This window comes from Perissodus microlepis, chromosome 3, assembly GCF_051167445.1.
Source record: "Perissodus microlepis isolate ML-2025 ecotype Zambia chromosome 3, ASM5116744v1, whole genome shotgun sequence".
NCBI lineage: Eukaryota > Metazoa > Chordata > Actinopteri > Cichliformes > Cichlidae > Perissodus > Perissodus microlepis.
In genome coordinates, this window is record NC_140463.1 from 39,930,985 (window position 1) to 39,945,372 (window position 14,388).

The 14,388-nt window shown below is 41.7% G+C and overlaps 1 protein-coding gene and 4 non-coding genes across 5 annotated transcripts; all 5 read left to right on the forward strand.

The window, feature by feature from the left end:
* Positions 1 to 4,953: 4,953 nt before the first annotated feature.
* Positions 4,954 to 11,176, forward strand: snx15 (sorting nexin 15). The gene is made up of 7 exons (XM_084924415.1): positions 4,954 to 5,197; positions 5,753 to 5,909; positions 7,523 to 7,638; positions 7,808 to 8,087; positions 8,185 to 8,343; positions 8,691 to 8,888; positions 10,575 to 11,176. The coding sequence occupies exons 1-7, from the start codon at positions 5,099 to 5,101 to the stop codon at positions 10,706 to 10,708; spliced, it is 1,143 nt and encodes a 380-aa protein (XP_084780541.1). The 5' UTR covers positions 4,954 to 5,098; the 3' UTR covers positions 10,709 to 11,176.
* trnal-aag (transfer RNA leucine (anticodon AAG)) lies at positions 6,177 to 6,258 on the forward strand. The gene has a single exon. It is a non-coding gene; the product is annotated as a tRNA-Leu (tRNA).
* trnal-aag (transfer RNA leucine (anticodon AAG)) lies at positions 6,882 to 6,963 on the forward strand. Its single transcript has one exon. It is a non-coding gene; the product is annotated as a tRNA-Leu (tRNA).
* trnal-aag (transfer RNA leucine (anticodon AAG)) lies at positions 9,620 to 9,701 on the forward strand. The gene has a single exon. It is a non-coding gene; the product is annotated as a tRNA-Leu (tRNA).
* Positions 9,971 to 10,052, forward strand: trnal-aag (transfer RNA leucine (anticodon AAG)). Its single transcript has one exon. It is a non-coding gene; the product is annotated as a tRNA-Leu (tRNA).
* Positions 11,177 to 14,388: the final 3,212 nt, after the last annotated feature.

Consider the following 14,388-nt stretch of genomic DNA (forward strand, 5'->3'; position numbering starts at 1 on the left):
GGGAGGAGAGGAAAAAAAAGGAAAATAATCAGCAGTTCAGACCAGTTCAGACCAGTCTGGCCGAGAGCTTACGCTTTCATCTCATTGTTTCAAGTTCCCTGCAATGAGCTCTCGCATTCAAAGTTCACACCGAACGAATGAAGTTCGGGGAAATGCTGCTTTAATCTCATCTAAAAAGTGCAAAGGTGTATTCACAGATTGATTTGTTCACCTCTTCAACAAACATGAGCATGTTTGTCTTTTGGATCTACAGCCAACAGAACATGCGCGGCTACATTTTGTGTCCTGGATAGAGGGGAAAGGAAGAATCCACCAATGACCGTGCTGCACTGGTGATAAAGAGAATGACTTACAGAGCGAAACATGCAATTAATCAGACTGCACGTGGACTTTGAGCCATATTGTTTAACGTTAGCGCTCTCAGTTATGTAACTAATATATTGTCCCTCAGCTGGGATATCTGATCCCACACGTGTGCCGTGTCTTGCCGACTGTACATTTCGTAACTTTTCTGCTTGTACGCTCTCTCTTCTTCTGATTGTTTGTCTGCCCATTAAGCAGCGCCTCCTGCTTCTTCCTCTGACAATGAGAACGAATGACCTAGTTTCCTCTCACAGACAAAGAGGAGCCTGTTCGGTTTGGAAAGCCTCCCTCTCTTTAATTTTGCATGAATGGAGCTAATTAGTCAGTTCCCCTTAAAAATGCACCATTAAGAAAAAAAAAAAATATAAACGATCTAATATAATACACCTCACACAGATGCGGGACACACTGCTGAAATCACAGAGCACACAATACTGTACGTACACACGACTTCTGCTTTTAAGCTCTGTGAAAAATATACTTGACATATTTAAAAGAATTCCTTCCTTTGTATTGCCATCACCTTCTCTACCATTACAGAATTTTTCTGCCCGGTTCTCTAAACCCTCTCCCCTCTGTTGAGCCCCTCTCTATATAACTAACCACCTCCTCTTGTCAGCAGGAAACAGTGGTTGCAAATTATGTAAGAAGGCCCCCTTTCTGTGATAAGAATGCAAAACAGCTGAGCCATGTGAAGAGCTTTGCGACAGCTTCTGCAGTGTGAGCAGAGTGGCGCAGCGGAAGCGTGCTGGGCCCATAACCCAGAGGTCGATGGATCGAAACCATCCTCTGCTATTTTTACTCGTTCCACCCAAACAGAGATACGGACGATCTGATATCCTCGTGTTGACTTTGTTCCCACTAGTGATGTGCGATACCACTGATTTCCTTTCCGATCCGATACCAAGTAAAATTCAGGGTGGTATCGACGATACTGATCCGATACCGATACTTTGTACAATAACGTATTTTATTTATTGTATCTTTTATTGTAGCGTCATCATGATTACAGGACATCAGATTACTTATTCTTATCACTTAATAATGGAGAATGCATCATATATAAATAAAAAAAACTGAAGTTGTGTGCTATTTGAACATGTTGCCTGCCTGCAGCACTAAAAGATTCAGTGAGAGACGTTTGTCTCGCCCTAGCAGCACCTGTCCCTCTCCTCCTCCTCTTCAGTTCGCCTCAACATACACTCGTCATTTTCTGTGATATGATTTACTTGCCACATGTATCGCAAACCACACCTCGGCTGTTTGTGGAGGTGAAATATGTCCACACATGACTCCATTTACGCTCAGCCATTGTGAGTGCGCACGCCAAGGGCTGCGACACATTTATACACATGACTATGACTATATTTCACACATGACTATGGAAGGCGGAAGAGGAAGTAGTTCCTTCCAGCACAGACAATCCGAATGATATAGTTTCTTTCCACTGTGTTCCTGTTAATGATAAACTACAAATTTACCCTAAATTACTAAAATATCGATATTTTAATATGAGAATCGATTCTAGAACATAAATGATTGGTATCGGAGGAATCGATATTTCAGTATCGATCCGCACATCACTAGTTCCCACATCATCATAATAAATGTTGTTCCAGGTTCAACATCGCATCATCATAATAAATGTTGTTCCAGGTTCAACATCGCAAGTGACCAATCACCTTCTTGTGACGTCATACTTCTGCGACTTTGAAATACCCACCTTAAAACAAATTTTCTTCACTTGTACCCGCCTGTCTGTCAATCCAGCGCTCCGCTTCACTTGCGAGAAACCGACGCCTGTCCGCCGAATTTGAAGTCCTTTTAGGATACTTTTTAAACGGTAAGCATTATACATATGTTCCTCACTTGGCTTGCTGTTTGTTTGCTAGTGATAGGCTACTTGACGACAGCATTAGCTAACCAGTGTTCTCTAGACCAGCGTTCCCCAACTTTTTTGGTGTTTCGTGGCCCGGGGGTTGGGTCAGGCAAAATTGCAGGGACACCGTGTAATTGTTGTCCCTGGGACAACAATGGGATGTTGTCCCTGGGACACGATGTCCCAGGGACAACATTAACACGATGGCCCAGGAAAAACATTAACACGATGGCCCAGGACAAATTTGTAAATTTCTGGATTACTGTTAATCTCCATAGAATCAAGAACTCATGTCCAGTTTCACGGCTATGGACCAGTTAATTATGTTTCCAGGTGATATTTTGATTCATAGATTCAGCACACAACCATTAGTCTAGGCCTTTTAGTTCAAATTCTATTCACTTATGTTTGTAAAATGATCAGGGAAGCTACTGCAATTTTGCCTGACAACATTTTTATGACAGCTATATTCACCTGTACATTTATTATATATCATTATACATTGACACGCAATTCTCTGTCTGGAGAACACTGGTTCGCAAGTAGCCTATCACTAGCAAACAAACAGCTATCCATTTCAGCCATTTCAAGGAAAATATATGTATAATGCTTACTGTTTATTAAAGAAAAGTATCTTGAGTGGAATTCAAATTGCTGGATCGGCGGACAAAAGGCGGTTTCTCGAAGAACATTTGTTTTTGAAGGCGGGTATTTTTCGCAGTCGCAAAAGTATGACGTCACAAGAAGGTAATTGGTCACTTGTAATGTGGACCCTGGAAAAACATTAATTATGATGATGTGGGAACAACGCCAACACGAGGGTATCAGATCGTCCAGAATGGACATGCAGGTGATCTATATGGACCTGAATATGACATTGCAGCATGACTACAGCCTGCTGAGCTGAGTTTCTTAGTCTGTCATTGGTAATTCCAAACAAGTCTGGCAAGTAACTTCCAATTAAACATTTACGTCATTTTGGTATGCTAAACATTTTCCTTATAGTTTCGCTGGTAATTTGCCAGAGAAACAAGCAGAACCAATAAAGATGACAACGGACCTGTGAGCGTCAGCCTAAACTCAGAATCTTGTTCAAAGCTTTGAGAGGAAGGCTTTGGACCATTGAATATGAGGATCTTCAGGATATTTTGACAATTTCAAAGCCTTTGTGTTGCTGTAAATATGTGAATCAGATATATCAACTAAACATGCCTCTGATCATTACATTTATATCCTATGGGAAACAGATAAAAGCTTGGGAATACAGTGGTAGGGGATGTTAGACAATATGCACAGCTGGAGCTTCCTCAGTAACGTCTGTTGTTGTTCACTTTGTTCTATTGTCTCAAAAAGGGTATGTCCAACACTTTTATGTGCCTTTTTTTCTTTTAGCGTCATCTTTGATGGAGAATATGTTTCCTTTTAGCAGCACAAACACAGTTTTTGGGGGTTTATATGAGGAAAAACACATGTCATACAAATAAAAATGAATATCTTAATTTAAAATGTTTAAATTAAGTGTCTATGCTGTGTTGAAAACTACGAAACATTAGAGCACCCCCTGGAGTATTTCCCTGATAATTACATGTTTAATACAAGTTAGAGGGAATTTTTATGACTGTTTGTGACAATGTGACTAATCAACGGTGACTGATCAACAATATTAAAATCAGAGAAAGGTAAAGTGAGTAACATTATGGTTACAGTGGATATGGATACGGTTGACCCAGTCCTGACTGTTATCTTCATATATTCATAAAATTATTGCTACATAAATTTATATATCTATATATACTTTTAATATATTATTTCATCTTACTATTCCAGTTTTAACAACATTTGAAAAAAACTACCACATATTGAATGGCCAGAGCCTTTCTTTGTGTAGTTTGCATGTTCTCCCCGTGTTTGCGTGGGGTTTCTCTGGGTGCTCCGGCTTCCTCCCACAGTCCAAAGACATGTAGTTAGTGGGGTTAAGTTAGTTGGTAACTCTAAATTGCCCATAGGTGTGAATGCGAGTGTGAATGGTTGTCTGTATGTGTTATCCCTGGGACTGGATCCATTATAGCTTCTTAGATTTAATTTATATAACAAAGAAATAAAGAGAAAAGTACGTAAAAACCATGGACTAATTTTTAAAAAGTATTTTTTTAATGTTTAATTTTATTTTCGTGTACCTACTGGAGAAAATAAATTTTTTAACATTAAACTGAATAATACCGCGGAAGCACTAGCTGGTAGTCGGGCGGTACGCGTGTCTTTGTGCAGTTGAACATAATCCACAAAGTCCGCTTGTAGTTGAAAAACAAACAGACAAACATTTATTTCCACAGTCTTGAAATACAATGATCCGTTTGAATGTTCCTGTACACTGCAAACACGGTAAGAAAACTGTTTTACTCCACAGCTAGTTAAAGCCGCGTTACTCCACACTGCCAGTCGCGAACGCTCCCCCCGTGCACAGTTACCGTGTACTAAAGGAACAGTACGTAAAAATTAAATAAGGCAAGAAAATACAATTTAACTGTAAATCTTACGCTAAACAAATTATAAAGTAAAAACTGAAATTCCCCATTATCTTACACTTATCCTTATCCAAAATGATTCAAATTATTAACAAATATACACTCTGTGCAATCTGAGTAAACTAAGAGATGATTAGACCTTTATCTTATACATGAATAGTTTGAAGTCTCGTCTCTCCTACGTAATCACGCATTCGTACACGTCACCAACCAGGAAATGAGTACATCCACGGAGAGGAGGGGCGAAAGAATCACAACAGAGCCTTTGACCGTTCGCGTTTTGTCCCGCTAAAACCACAACGCCGTTTTTCTTTTATTGACGAGAGCAAATATGTCACGGAAACTCAAAGAAGACTATTATCGGTTCTTCTCCGTTACCGACTCACGCACACACGAGAAGGGCCACACCGAGTACAAAGTAACGGCGAGGGTGAGTTTATACTGTTTATCTCTCCTTAGCTACAGCGTCATTAATTGAAACCTATCGTAGAGTCGGGTGTAATCATACTTAATAACTACGTGGTTAGCTGTTTTGCTTATTACTTGACAAAACGTATTTTAACTTGAAATGCGTAGCACAAAGGTGTTAGCTTAGCGCTGTTCTCTTTGGTCTTTAACATCAGTTAAAAGTAAGTGACTTGGTATTATTATAAGTAGTGTTCATTTCTAAGTAGAGTGACAGACACCCGCAGCTAGCTCATATAAATAAACAAATAACTATACAACGGGCCTTTTATTTGAGGCAGTGGTGCACAATGAGCAGCTCAATGAAACAGAGAGAACTTGTGATCCAGTTCATGAGCACCCGCATGACTACAGAGGCATGCGTATGAAGTCAAAGAGGATCAAGCACTCATGGCTCTCCCTTATATTTATCATTTAAATCGTGGCCTCTGCAGTGTTACCAAAAAGCAAATCTGCTGTGTCTCATTGTTAAACATGCAGCCAGTTAAGCGACCTTTACTTTATATTCTGTCATCTGCAGTTTGTGTCCAAGCGTCACCCAGAAGATGTGAAGGAGGTGGTTGTGTGGAGGAGGTTCTCAGAGCTGAAGAAGCTCCATGGGGAGTTGGCCTACACACACAGGAACCTGTTCAGGAGAGAGGAGGAGTTTCCACCTTTTCCCCGAGCACAACTTTTTGGTACATGAGTAAAGATTGTGTTATGCTTTAGATTCCTGCGGAGCCTTTCATGCAATTATTGTGCTTAATGTCTTTCATTCCTGTTTTGAGACTTTCGTCACAATTCTTGTGACATTTCCTGTTAGATTTCCTTGTCTTTATGAGAAGTGACATGTTTAGGGTCGGTCTTTTTGCTTTGGTTTGTGAGTTTTGCCTGTCGTTTACTCCTTGGTAAAGGAAAAGCAGCTGTGTTGTTTGTTTTTGCTGATGAACTGAGGGGCGTCTTGTGGTAGTGTGGCCGAGCGGTCTAAGGCGCTGGATTAAGGCTCCAGTCTCTTCGGAGGCGTGGGTTCAAATCCCACCGCTGCCAGCATGAGGTGCTCTTTTAAAATGTCATTATTTACAGCAGGTAGCGCCATTTGTTTTAATCTGACTCTTCCTGACAGAACCCCAGAGGGATTTGTGTCTCTATTTAAATATCTTGAAGTGACTCATGAAACTAATTATCTGAGAACTGTTCAAAATGTTGGATCAGACCTTTCCAAAAATGTGCTATATGTGCTAAATTTGTTATAATGAGATGCATTTGATATGCTCTTTTAAAATTTCATTATTTATAGCAGGTAGCTCCATTTGTTTTAATGTGACCCTTCCTGAAAGCTTCCAGGGGAGCATGTGTATGTGTTCTCTAGAGATGCTTTGCCTTCCTCCTGCACTCTATTTGCATGAGTGTTGAAAATGAAAAGCAGCTTTGCTGTATATTTTATCAGATCATGCTGATGAGAAAAGTCTGAATGGGAGGTGGGCAGTTTTGTGGTAGTGTGGCAATTATGCAAACCTGAACTCTCTTTGGACCTTGTTGTGATGTGTACAGCAACATCGACCAATCAAAGTTAATTTCACAGTTAGCATGTCAGAACTGTGGAGTACAGTCCTCCCTTCAAATGTATGCTGAGAAAAGTAAAATGAGGTAGGACAGTGAGTCTTTCAGCAGGTAGTGTGGCCGAGCGGTCTAAGGCGCTGGATTAAGGCTCCAGTCTCTTCGGGGGCGTGGGTTCGAATCCCACCACTGCCATGTAAACATTTTCATTTGGCAGTGGGGAGAAAAAAGGAAGTTTAAGACACGCCTCTATTTGTCGTCATTAGAAGCATCATGTTTAGGGTTGGCCTCCTTGCAAAACATTGTGTGTAAAAACTCAAGTGTAAATATGGTTCAGCAGGAGCAGCACATTCCGGGAATGGCGCGACTCGCTGCAGAGAGTTTTGTTGTCGATGGAGACAGTGTCAGGTAACTCAGTCTGTGGTCCGCTGTTCCTCATTCTCATGTTGGTCCGTCAGCCAGCTGAAGAGAAGAGCAAAGTTATAGTACACAAAGAGCTGAAGTGGCTTCATTTTTCAGTGGTTACTAAAATCAAACTGCAAACGCAGCAAATCAGTTGAGCCATACCTATAAACAGTCATGATTCATGAGTTCATTCAACTTTTCATGCCCTGCTTAATATGAAGTCAGACTGTTTGGCAGTGGCAGCAGTTTTAACCTCGACAAATGGCGATTACTTAACACTAACGCTAACGTCAGCTTCAGAAGTGAAAAAGAAATTGTAACACTTCCCTTTTGTCTCTTGTAACTTTAGGAAGGTTTGATGGGGCTGTGATAGAGGAAAGGAGAAAAGCAGCAGAGGCCATGCTTCAGTTTACTACCAGCATTCCTGCTCTGTATAACAGCCCACAGCTGAAGGAGTTCTTCAGAGTAAGACACACTCAGAGAGGCAATCTTACAGTCAAAATCAACCATTACTCAAATTTTAACAAACATTAAAAGACAGAACAGAAAAACGAAAAGTGTGCCAGGTTAACATTCGTTATATTACCAGACCCCTTTTCTCTAATGCTGCCACTCTATCCCTTCCCTTACTCAGGGTGGTGAGGTAACAAGGCCTCTGGATGCCACACCTCTCTCCTCTGCGGGGCCTCTGCCTCCTCCTCTCATCCCCCTCCCCAACCGTAGGGCATCAGACTGTGAGCCTGCTGAGGAAGAGGAGGGCAGGGAGGCTCCCACCTTGCCCCAGGATCTGGGCAATAACCTGAGCTTAGAAGTGGGAGAACCAGAAGTGGCAGCTGAAGCCTACAGTGAGATCGGAGGATCTCCAACAGAAGAAGAGCAAGAGGAGCTTAGCGACACAGAGCTGGATGACCGAGGTAGAAATCTCACAATGTGTGATGGTCTGTTATGTCCTTATTTAATTCTTGTATTCTTACCGTTGTTCTCACTTTTTGATCCGTGTTTTCCCTCCAGTCCCATCTCCATTCACGGACCCCGAATCAAAAGAGACCCAGGAAGAATTCGACTCACTGTTTGACTCTGTGGCTGAAGGACTCCCGTCCCCAAAGGAAGAAGTTCCTCCTCCACTATCTGATAATGACTTGGCTGTTTTTGATCCCTGCTATAAACAAGGTGATGCCAAAATAAATGTGAATGTAATCACATAAAGCTGATTTTAGTCTTCCCGAATATGTGTCTTATCCATTAACGCTTTTACTTACTGTGTCAGTGGATAAGAAGATGTCTGTGAGCTTCCTGATAACATATACTAGTGTAAATGTCTTTATACATTTATGCTGGAGCTCTATTAGCTCTTAACTGCTGTTTCCAGTTAAAAGCATCACAATCAGTGATTTATTTTAGATAGTGACTTTTTAAAACCTAACAAATAAAACATAAGACATAGTTTACTAAAGACTGAACCCACTGAAAATGCTTGTATTACTCTACTACGATATCTCTTTTTCTTTGATTTACAGATAGATCCAATTCGTCCACCGACCACTCAGAGTTATTCTCACTACCATCAAACAGTGTGGACGGAGAGGACGGGGGTTACTTAAACCAAGCTGCCAAGGAGCTGACAGCTGCCATGGAGAGGGAGAAGGAGGGAGAAATTAGTTCTGCCATTTGTGGATACAGGATGGCAGTGGATATTCTGATCACTGGAGTACAAGGTGAGCCCTCAGTGTGCAAAAGTATCAGTGGGTGGGTGGAGAAAGAGAGAGATACTCCTGTAAGAGGTAAAAATACTGATGAAGGAGCTGAGGAGACGGGTAAAATACTAGGTGGTTGTTGCAGTGGTGGAAAATTAGAATTACTAATCTGCTGTGAACATTCTGAGTTCAACAAAAACCTTTTAATTTTTTTCACATGGAGCATTTTACTCGAATGCTCTCTGTCATGTCTATTTCTGCATCAATTATTAAAACAGCTTTGTTGCTATGGCAATAGACCATGAAATCAGTTTGTCAACTGCAGAACCTGCAGAATGCCAGACGGTGCACCGTGTCCAAATGAAAAATAAATTGTGCAGTTAGGTTTACAGCTGTGACGCCTCACCGACCATATTCAAGCACTTTGTCTGATGTGCTGCTACCACGCCGATAAATGCGCCGTTAACAACTTTACTCTCCTGCGTTAGCTGTTATTTTGCTATAAGCTGTTGTGTTACTGACATCAGTTGTCTATGGTGAATTGTGCATTTCTTTATGGCCAAAGGGAAATGTTGCAACAGTTCTACTCTTCGTCTAAGGAGCTTGGATTGTGACCTACACCCATTTTCACACCTTGGCTCGTGTAGAGGATCATTAGGGGGTCTATGACCCTCCTGGGGACGCTCCCCAATGTCTAGAGGACCAGAATCAACTTTCAGCATGTCGACACGCACAGTGTGTTCTGATGTGCAGGTAGTGTGGCCGAGCGGTCTAAGGCGCTGGATTAAGGCTCCAGTCTCTTCGGAGGCGTGGGTTCAAATCCCACCACTGCCACTTAAACCTTTTCAGGTGTGGAAAATACAGTTCAGTAGCTTCGTAAGAAGAACTGTGTTTAGAGTTGCTCTTTTTTGCAAAGCTTTGGTTAGTGTGTGAGCACTGATTTGTGCCCACTGTGGCTCTTACCTCTTCAAATGCAAAGATGCTTTTACTGTATTTTTTTCATGTCTGAAAGGGAGGTTTGTGGCAGTGTGGTCGAGTGGTCAGGAGGGTAAACTCTGCTAACCCATTAAGCTTCTGACAGTGGGTTGGTGTTTTTTTCGCAAGGTAGCATGGCCGAGTGGTCTAAGGTGCTGGATTAAGGCTCCAGTCTCTTCGGGGGCGTGGGTTTGAATCCCACTGCTGCCAGGGTTGTTTTCCTTTTCCTAATCATCTGTATATTGTAAAGCACTGATAATGATTTGTATTATGCTTTTTCATGCTATCTCTCATATAAACAGCAATATAATGGTAGATGGTCAGACACTGTTTCAGAAAATGATGTCAGTGCATGTTTAGACTCATGGATTCAGACTGCTGTAAACACTATGTTTCCGACACTTAGCTCTGTATGATGTCCATCAGATTGGATGTGCATGTTATGGACACCTCAGACACAGAGTTCTGCCTTTTGTTTGCGAGGGGCAGCCAATCAGAAGAAAGCTGTATTAAAAGGAGAGGTTGGGAAGCTGTAACAGCTTGTCTCAAACAAATAAATAAGGATTATTTTTATATATTCTAGTTGAGTCCAAGAATGCGAAGTTAAGAATGAGCATAACATGTCCCTTTTGTTGTCTTTGTCAGTCTCCTCTGTTCTGTTACACTTTTCAGATAAACCCTCCACATGTACAATATTATACACTAATCATTTTTATCACTGTGTCTATGCAGGAGACACGGATCCAGTACGCAGGGAGTCTGTGATGCGAAGGACGGCGCAGTACCTGAAGCACGCTGAGATGTTGGTCGAAAGGCACTCTTCACCCTCTCACACTCACACACCTGCACATGCAGAGGACCACTAGATGCACGCGCGTGTATTGACGCACAATGTACAATATATGAGGAAAGCTGGAACACAATGGAGCGCAGGGTCGTGGCATACACGGGCATGTCACGCAAAGGCATACTGACGAAAAGTACAGATAAACAGTTTCACGGATACGTGCACATACGGACATTTGGACCGTGGCATTCCCAAATACAACCGCATCCACGTGGAAATGAAACAACATGGCACCCACACGTCTGAGGTACACACTACAGTACAAACTGGATCTTTAGTTGCCTTTGTTTTGAAAAACTTGTGACTCACAAAATCTACATATACAGAAACTGAACGTAGCTGTTAACTTATTGGATTAACGCATCTCTTCTTCTTTTTGTCTTTCCTTTACATTGTCCTCTTCTTGAGCACAATAATGTATAAGTGTATCAGTGATTTACATTTTTGCACAATCTTTTGTTAATAAATATGATTTTGATTTAAGTGAGTAAGATTCCTTCGCTTCTTCGCTACATTTTGAAACACTGGCTTCACTGCTTCAGCCAACAGTGTTACCAAGTCTGTAACTACAGCTGTCCACAATCAGTCAATCAATTCAAAATAAATGTGGTTTTACTACAGGTAAGTAGTAAAAGTGCAAACAGTGTCAACACCTTTGTGCTATTTGGAATAAATCACTCATTTTTTAATAAATTAAACTGAGATCTATCTTCTAATTACCTGTTTGAAATGAGTACATGTGACATAATTGCAGTATTCACATGAATAAATCAGATTTTGAAAACGATGGCAACATATAAAAAGTACATTAAATGTCACTAAAGAATGGTTGTTTTCCTCAGTAAAGATGCAAATAATCATTTTGTCCCTTAACAGATCCAACTGTCTTTTATTACCTAATCTAATAAGGGCACACAAATAAATTATTAAGGGGATTATGTTGTCTTTAGGCCTTTCATGGTCTTATATTTGTCTTTTCGGTTCAATATAAGCAGCAGATAGATAAAAGTGTGCCCATTTTGAACTACAAATGTTGAATAATAGTTTTGCGTGGTCTGCTTTGATTTCACTGTTTGGCTCAGGAACTGTTCCAACAACTGCTGTGTAACGTCATTTGCTAGCTGGAGCAGCAGCCTGACCAGGAGTCATGCTAACCATGCCACCTTGAAAACACTGATTCAAACTAAGTAAGCTTGACTGATTAAGACCAGTGTGACAAAAATACTGATCATACCTGTAAAACAGGTCTCTCCCTGTTGCAGGCATAGATACTGAAGGTTTTATCTGTCGCACTGCATAGGGGGTGGGTCATACTGAGCATTTGGACTATGAGGGCATTCACTTCATCCTGTTTCTATTTGGAGGAATGAGACTATTCCCAGTGTCCCTCACAATCGCGTTGCATGTGGGTCTGCAGTAGCAAGGCATTACCTCTGAGAGGCACTGTTGACTTATTGGATTATAACCACTAACAAACGCTGTAGTGCAGAAACTCATGCTCCCTGTTCATGTTAAAATCAAGGTAAATGTCATATTTGTTTTCCCCACATGAACAATTTTGAGCACAAAGCAGTGAACTGGGGAGGAAACTGAAACCTACCTGTAGCCGAACTCTTCTGCCTTTAGCTATACTACTTAATGAAAAATTGATGCTACAGGTTTTGCTTTTTTGCATGCCGAATTGGATGTTAAAAAAACAGCAAGATGGTCCAAAAAATAACGTTTAGTGACAGTGACTATATCTGCATATACTTGATCAGTCAAATCAATTTTTCATGCATTTTTGTGACCAAGTATGTAAATGAAGGTAAACCACGATACGCACCGACTACCTTTTTGTTAGGGGATATTTTGGATGTTTGACTAAGAGAAAAGAGATGAAATGCCAAAAAAAAAGATGGAAAAGAGAAAAAAAGATCACAGCCAGCACCAGAATCCCTTCTCTGGAGAGGAGAGAGGGATTGAGTGAGCGCTGGAAGGACAAACAGATGGAGAGGTGACAAAAAAAGGGAGGCCAACGAGAGGAAAAGGCTACCCTTTCTCCCACCACATCGAGGGGTTGCAGAGTGTGAGACATGACAGAAAGGACGGAGGAGAGGGGAAAAAAGACGGGATGAGATTAGAGGATAAGCAGAGATCATCCCTCCATTGTTAAAGGGATGGGAAAAAAGGACCCTCCCTCTTCCTCTATTTTCCTCCCCTCCACCATACCTCCTCTTTTTTCTTTTTCTTTTTTTTTTTTGCATGCTTTGTTTTGACTATTGTAGTGAGCTTGAAGTGGATGGAGGGATGGCGAGAGAAAGCAAGAGATAACATTGCTCCATCCTGTTATACATCCCTCTTTTCCTCTCATCTCTCCACCTCTCTACCTTTCTCTCCATCTCCCCCTCGTTCTAGTGCTCCACCTGTGAAATGTAGAGGATGTGAGATAGGAAGATGGAGAGACAAAGAGATGGAGGGAGGGTGGGTGGGAGGTTTGAAATCACAGGGGGGGTAGAGCCTCACAACATTAGCATGCTGAGAGTGTCAGCACTCTCCTCTTTTTTTCTCTCTCTCTCTCCCTCCCCATCCCTCACTCCGTCTCTTTCTCCTCACTGGTCACTGCAATTATACCATCAAAACACTCCAGCCTGAGAGCATAATAGCTTCCCCCTGTGTGTGTGTGTGCGTTATCACGAGAGATCAAAAGAAAGAGATGTGTGTGTCGGTGTGTGCCTGTGTGTATTTGTGCATAATTTAGTGCCATACATGGTACATTACGTGTGCATGTATGACATAAAGGGCAGCTATGCATGTGTGTACCCATTCTGGATTTGCAGCATGTGTGGGTGACATGAGTGTGTATGTTTAAGTATCTTTTTGAGTCCTGGCGACTAGAAAAACTGCTTCTCCAACCCCTGACCAAACACACTCTTAAGCGCACTCTAAGAGACCCACTTTGCATGTGTGTGCGCGTCTGCCGAGTTTCTATTTACACACACTCTCTCGCACTGGCTCACACTAATGGATGCATGCAGGCATACAGTCATGCCTCTGAGAGACAAACCGTTATGACCTACATGCCCAGTGGGTCATCATCAAGCCAAACTGCACACTGTGACACCTTTGGGTGTCTATACACACACACACACACACACACACACACGACGCACACACACTTTCTCTGACTGTTTTTATTTTTGCTCTCTCAACTTCCTCTATTGCGCTTCCCTTCCGCCCTCTGTGTCTTCCTTTTTCTCTCTTGTTCCCTAACACACACATACACACTAACCCCCCTCTGTGAGCTTGTTATTCCTCTGTCCATTCGTTTCTCTCTGTCACCTTGCCCTAAGCTATTTGAGTACACTTCTGCCTCTCGTTCTCCCTCTCCTCTCTCTGTCTCCCTCTCTCTCACACACACACATGCACGCACAACCATTTGTTCTCTTTCTGTCTGTCTGCTTCACTCTCACCCTTTCCAGCCTGTCTGTCTCTCTTTCTGTTTCTGCCTGTCTTGACATATGTTAACAGCCTCTCTGTGTCTCTTTCAATTTGACCCAGAGCCTGAACGTCAGACAAAGCGTATCACTAAAAGCATGCAGGAAGAGTTTCAACATTTGAGCACAACTCCATCAATTTTAGACAGAAAATTCAGTTTTCTTCATCCTGATGAATCTCATAACACCCAGTGATAACTGTTTCTGTTTCCAAGAAGAAAAA

What these genes read in the sequence shown, in the direction of transcription:
- snx15 (XM_084924415.1), top strand. Translation starts at nt 5,099, where the DNA reads ATGTCACGGAAACTCAAAGAAGACTATTATCGGTTCTTCTCCGTTACC. An exon ending in AGTACAAAGTAACGGCGAGG is followed by an intron (nt 5,198 to 5,752) that starts GTGAGTTTATAC and finishes TGTCATCTGCAG; the next exon opens with TTTGTGTCCAAGCGTCACCC. An exon ending in TCCCCGAGCACAACTTTTTG is followed by an intron (nt 5,910 to 7,522) that starts GTACATGAGTAA and finishes TTGTAACTTTAG; the next exon opens with GAAGGTTTGATGGGGCTGTG.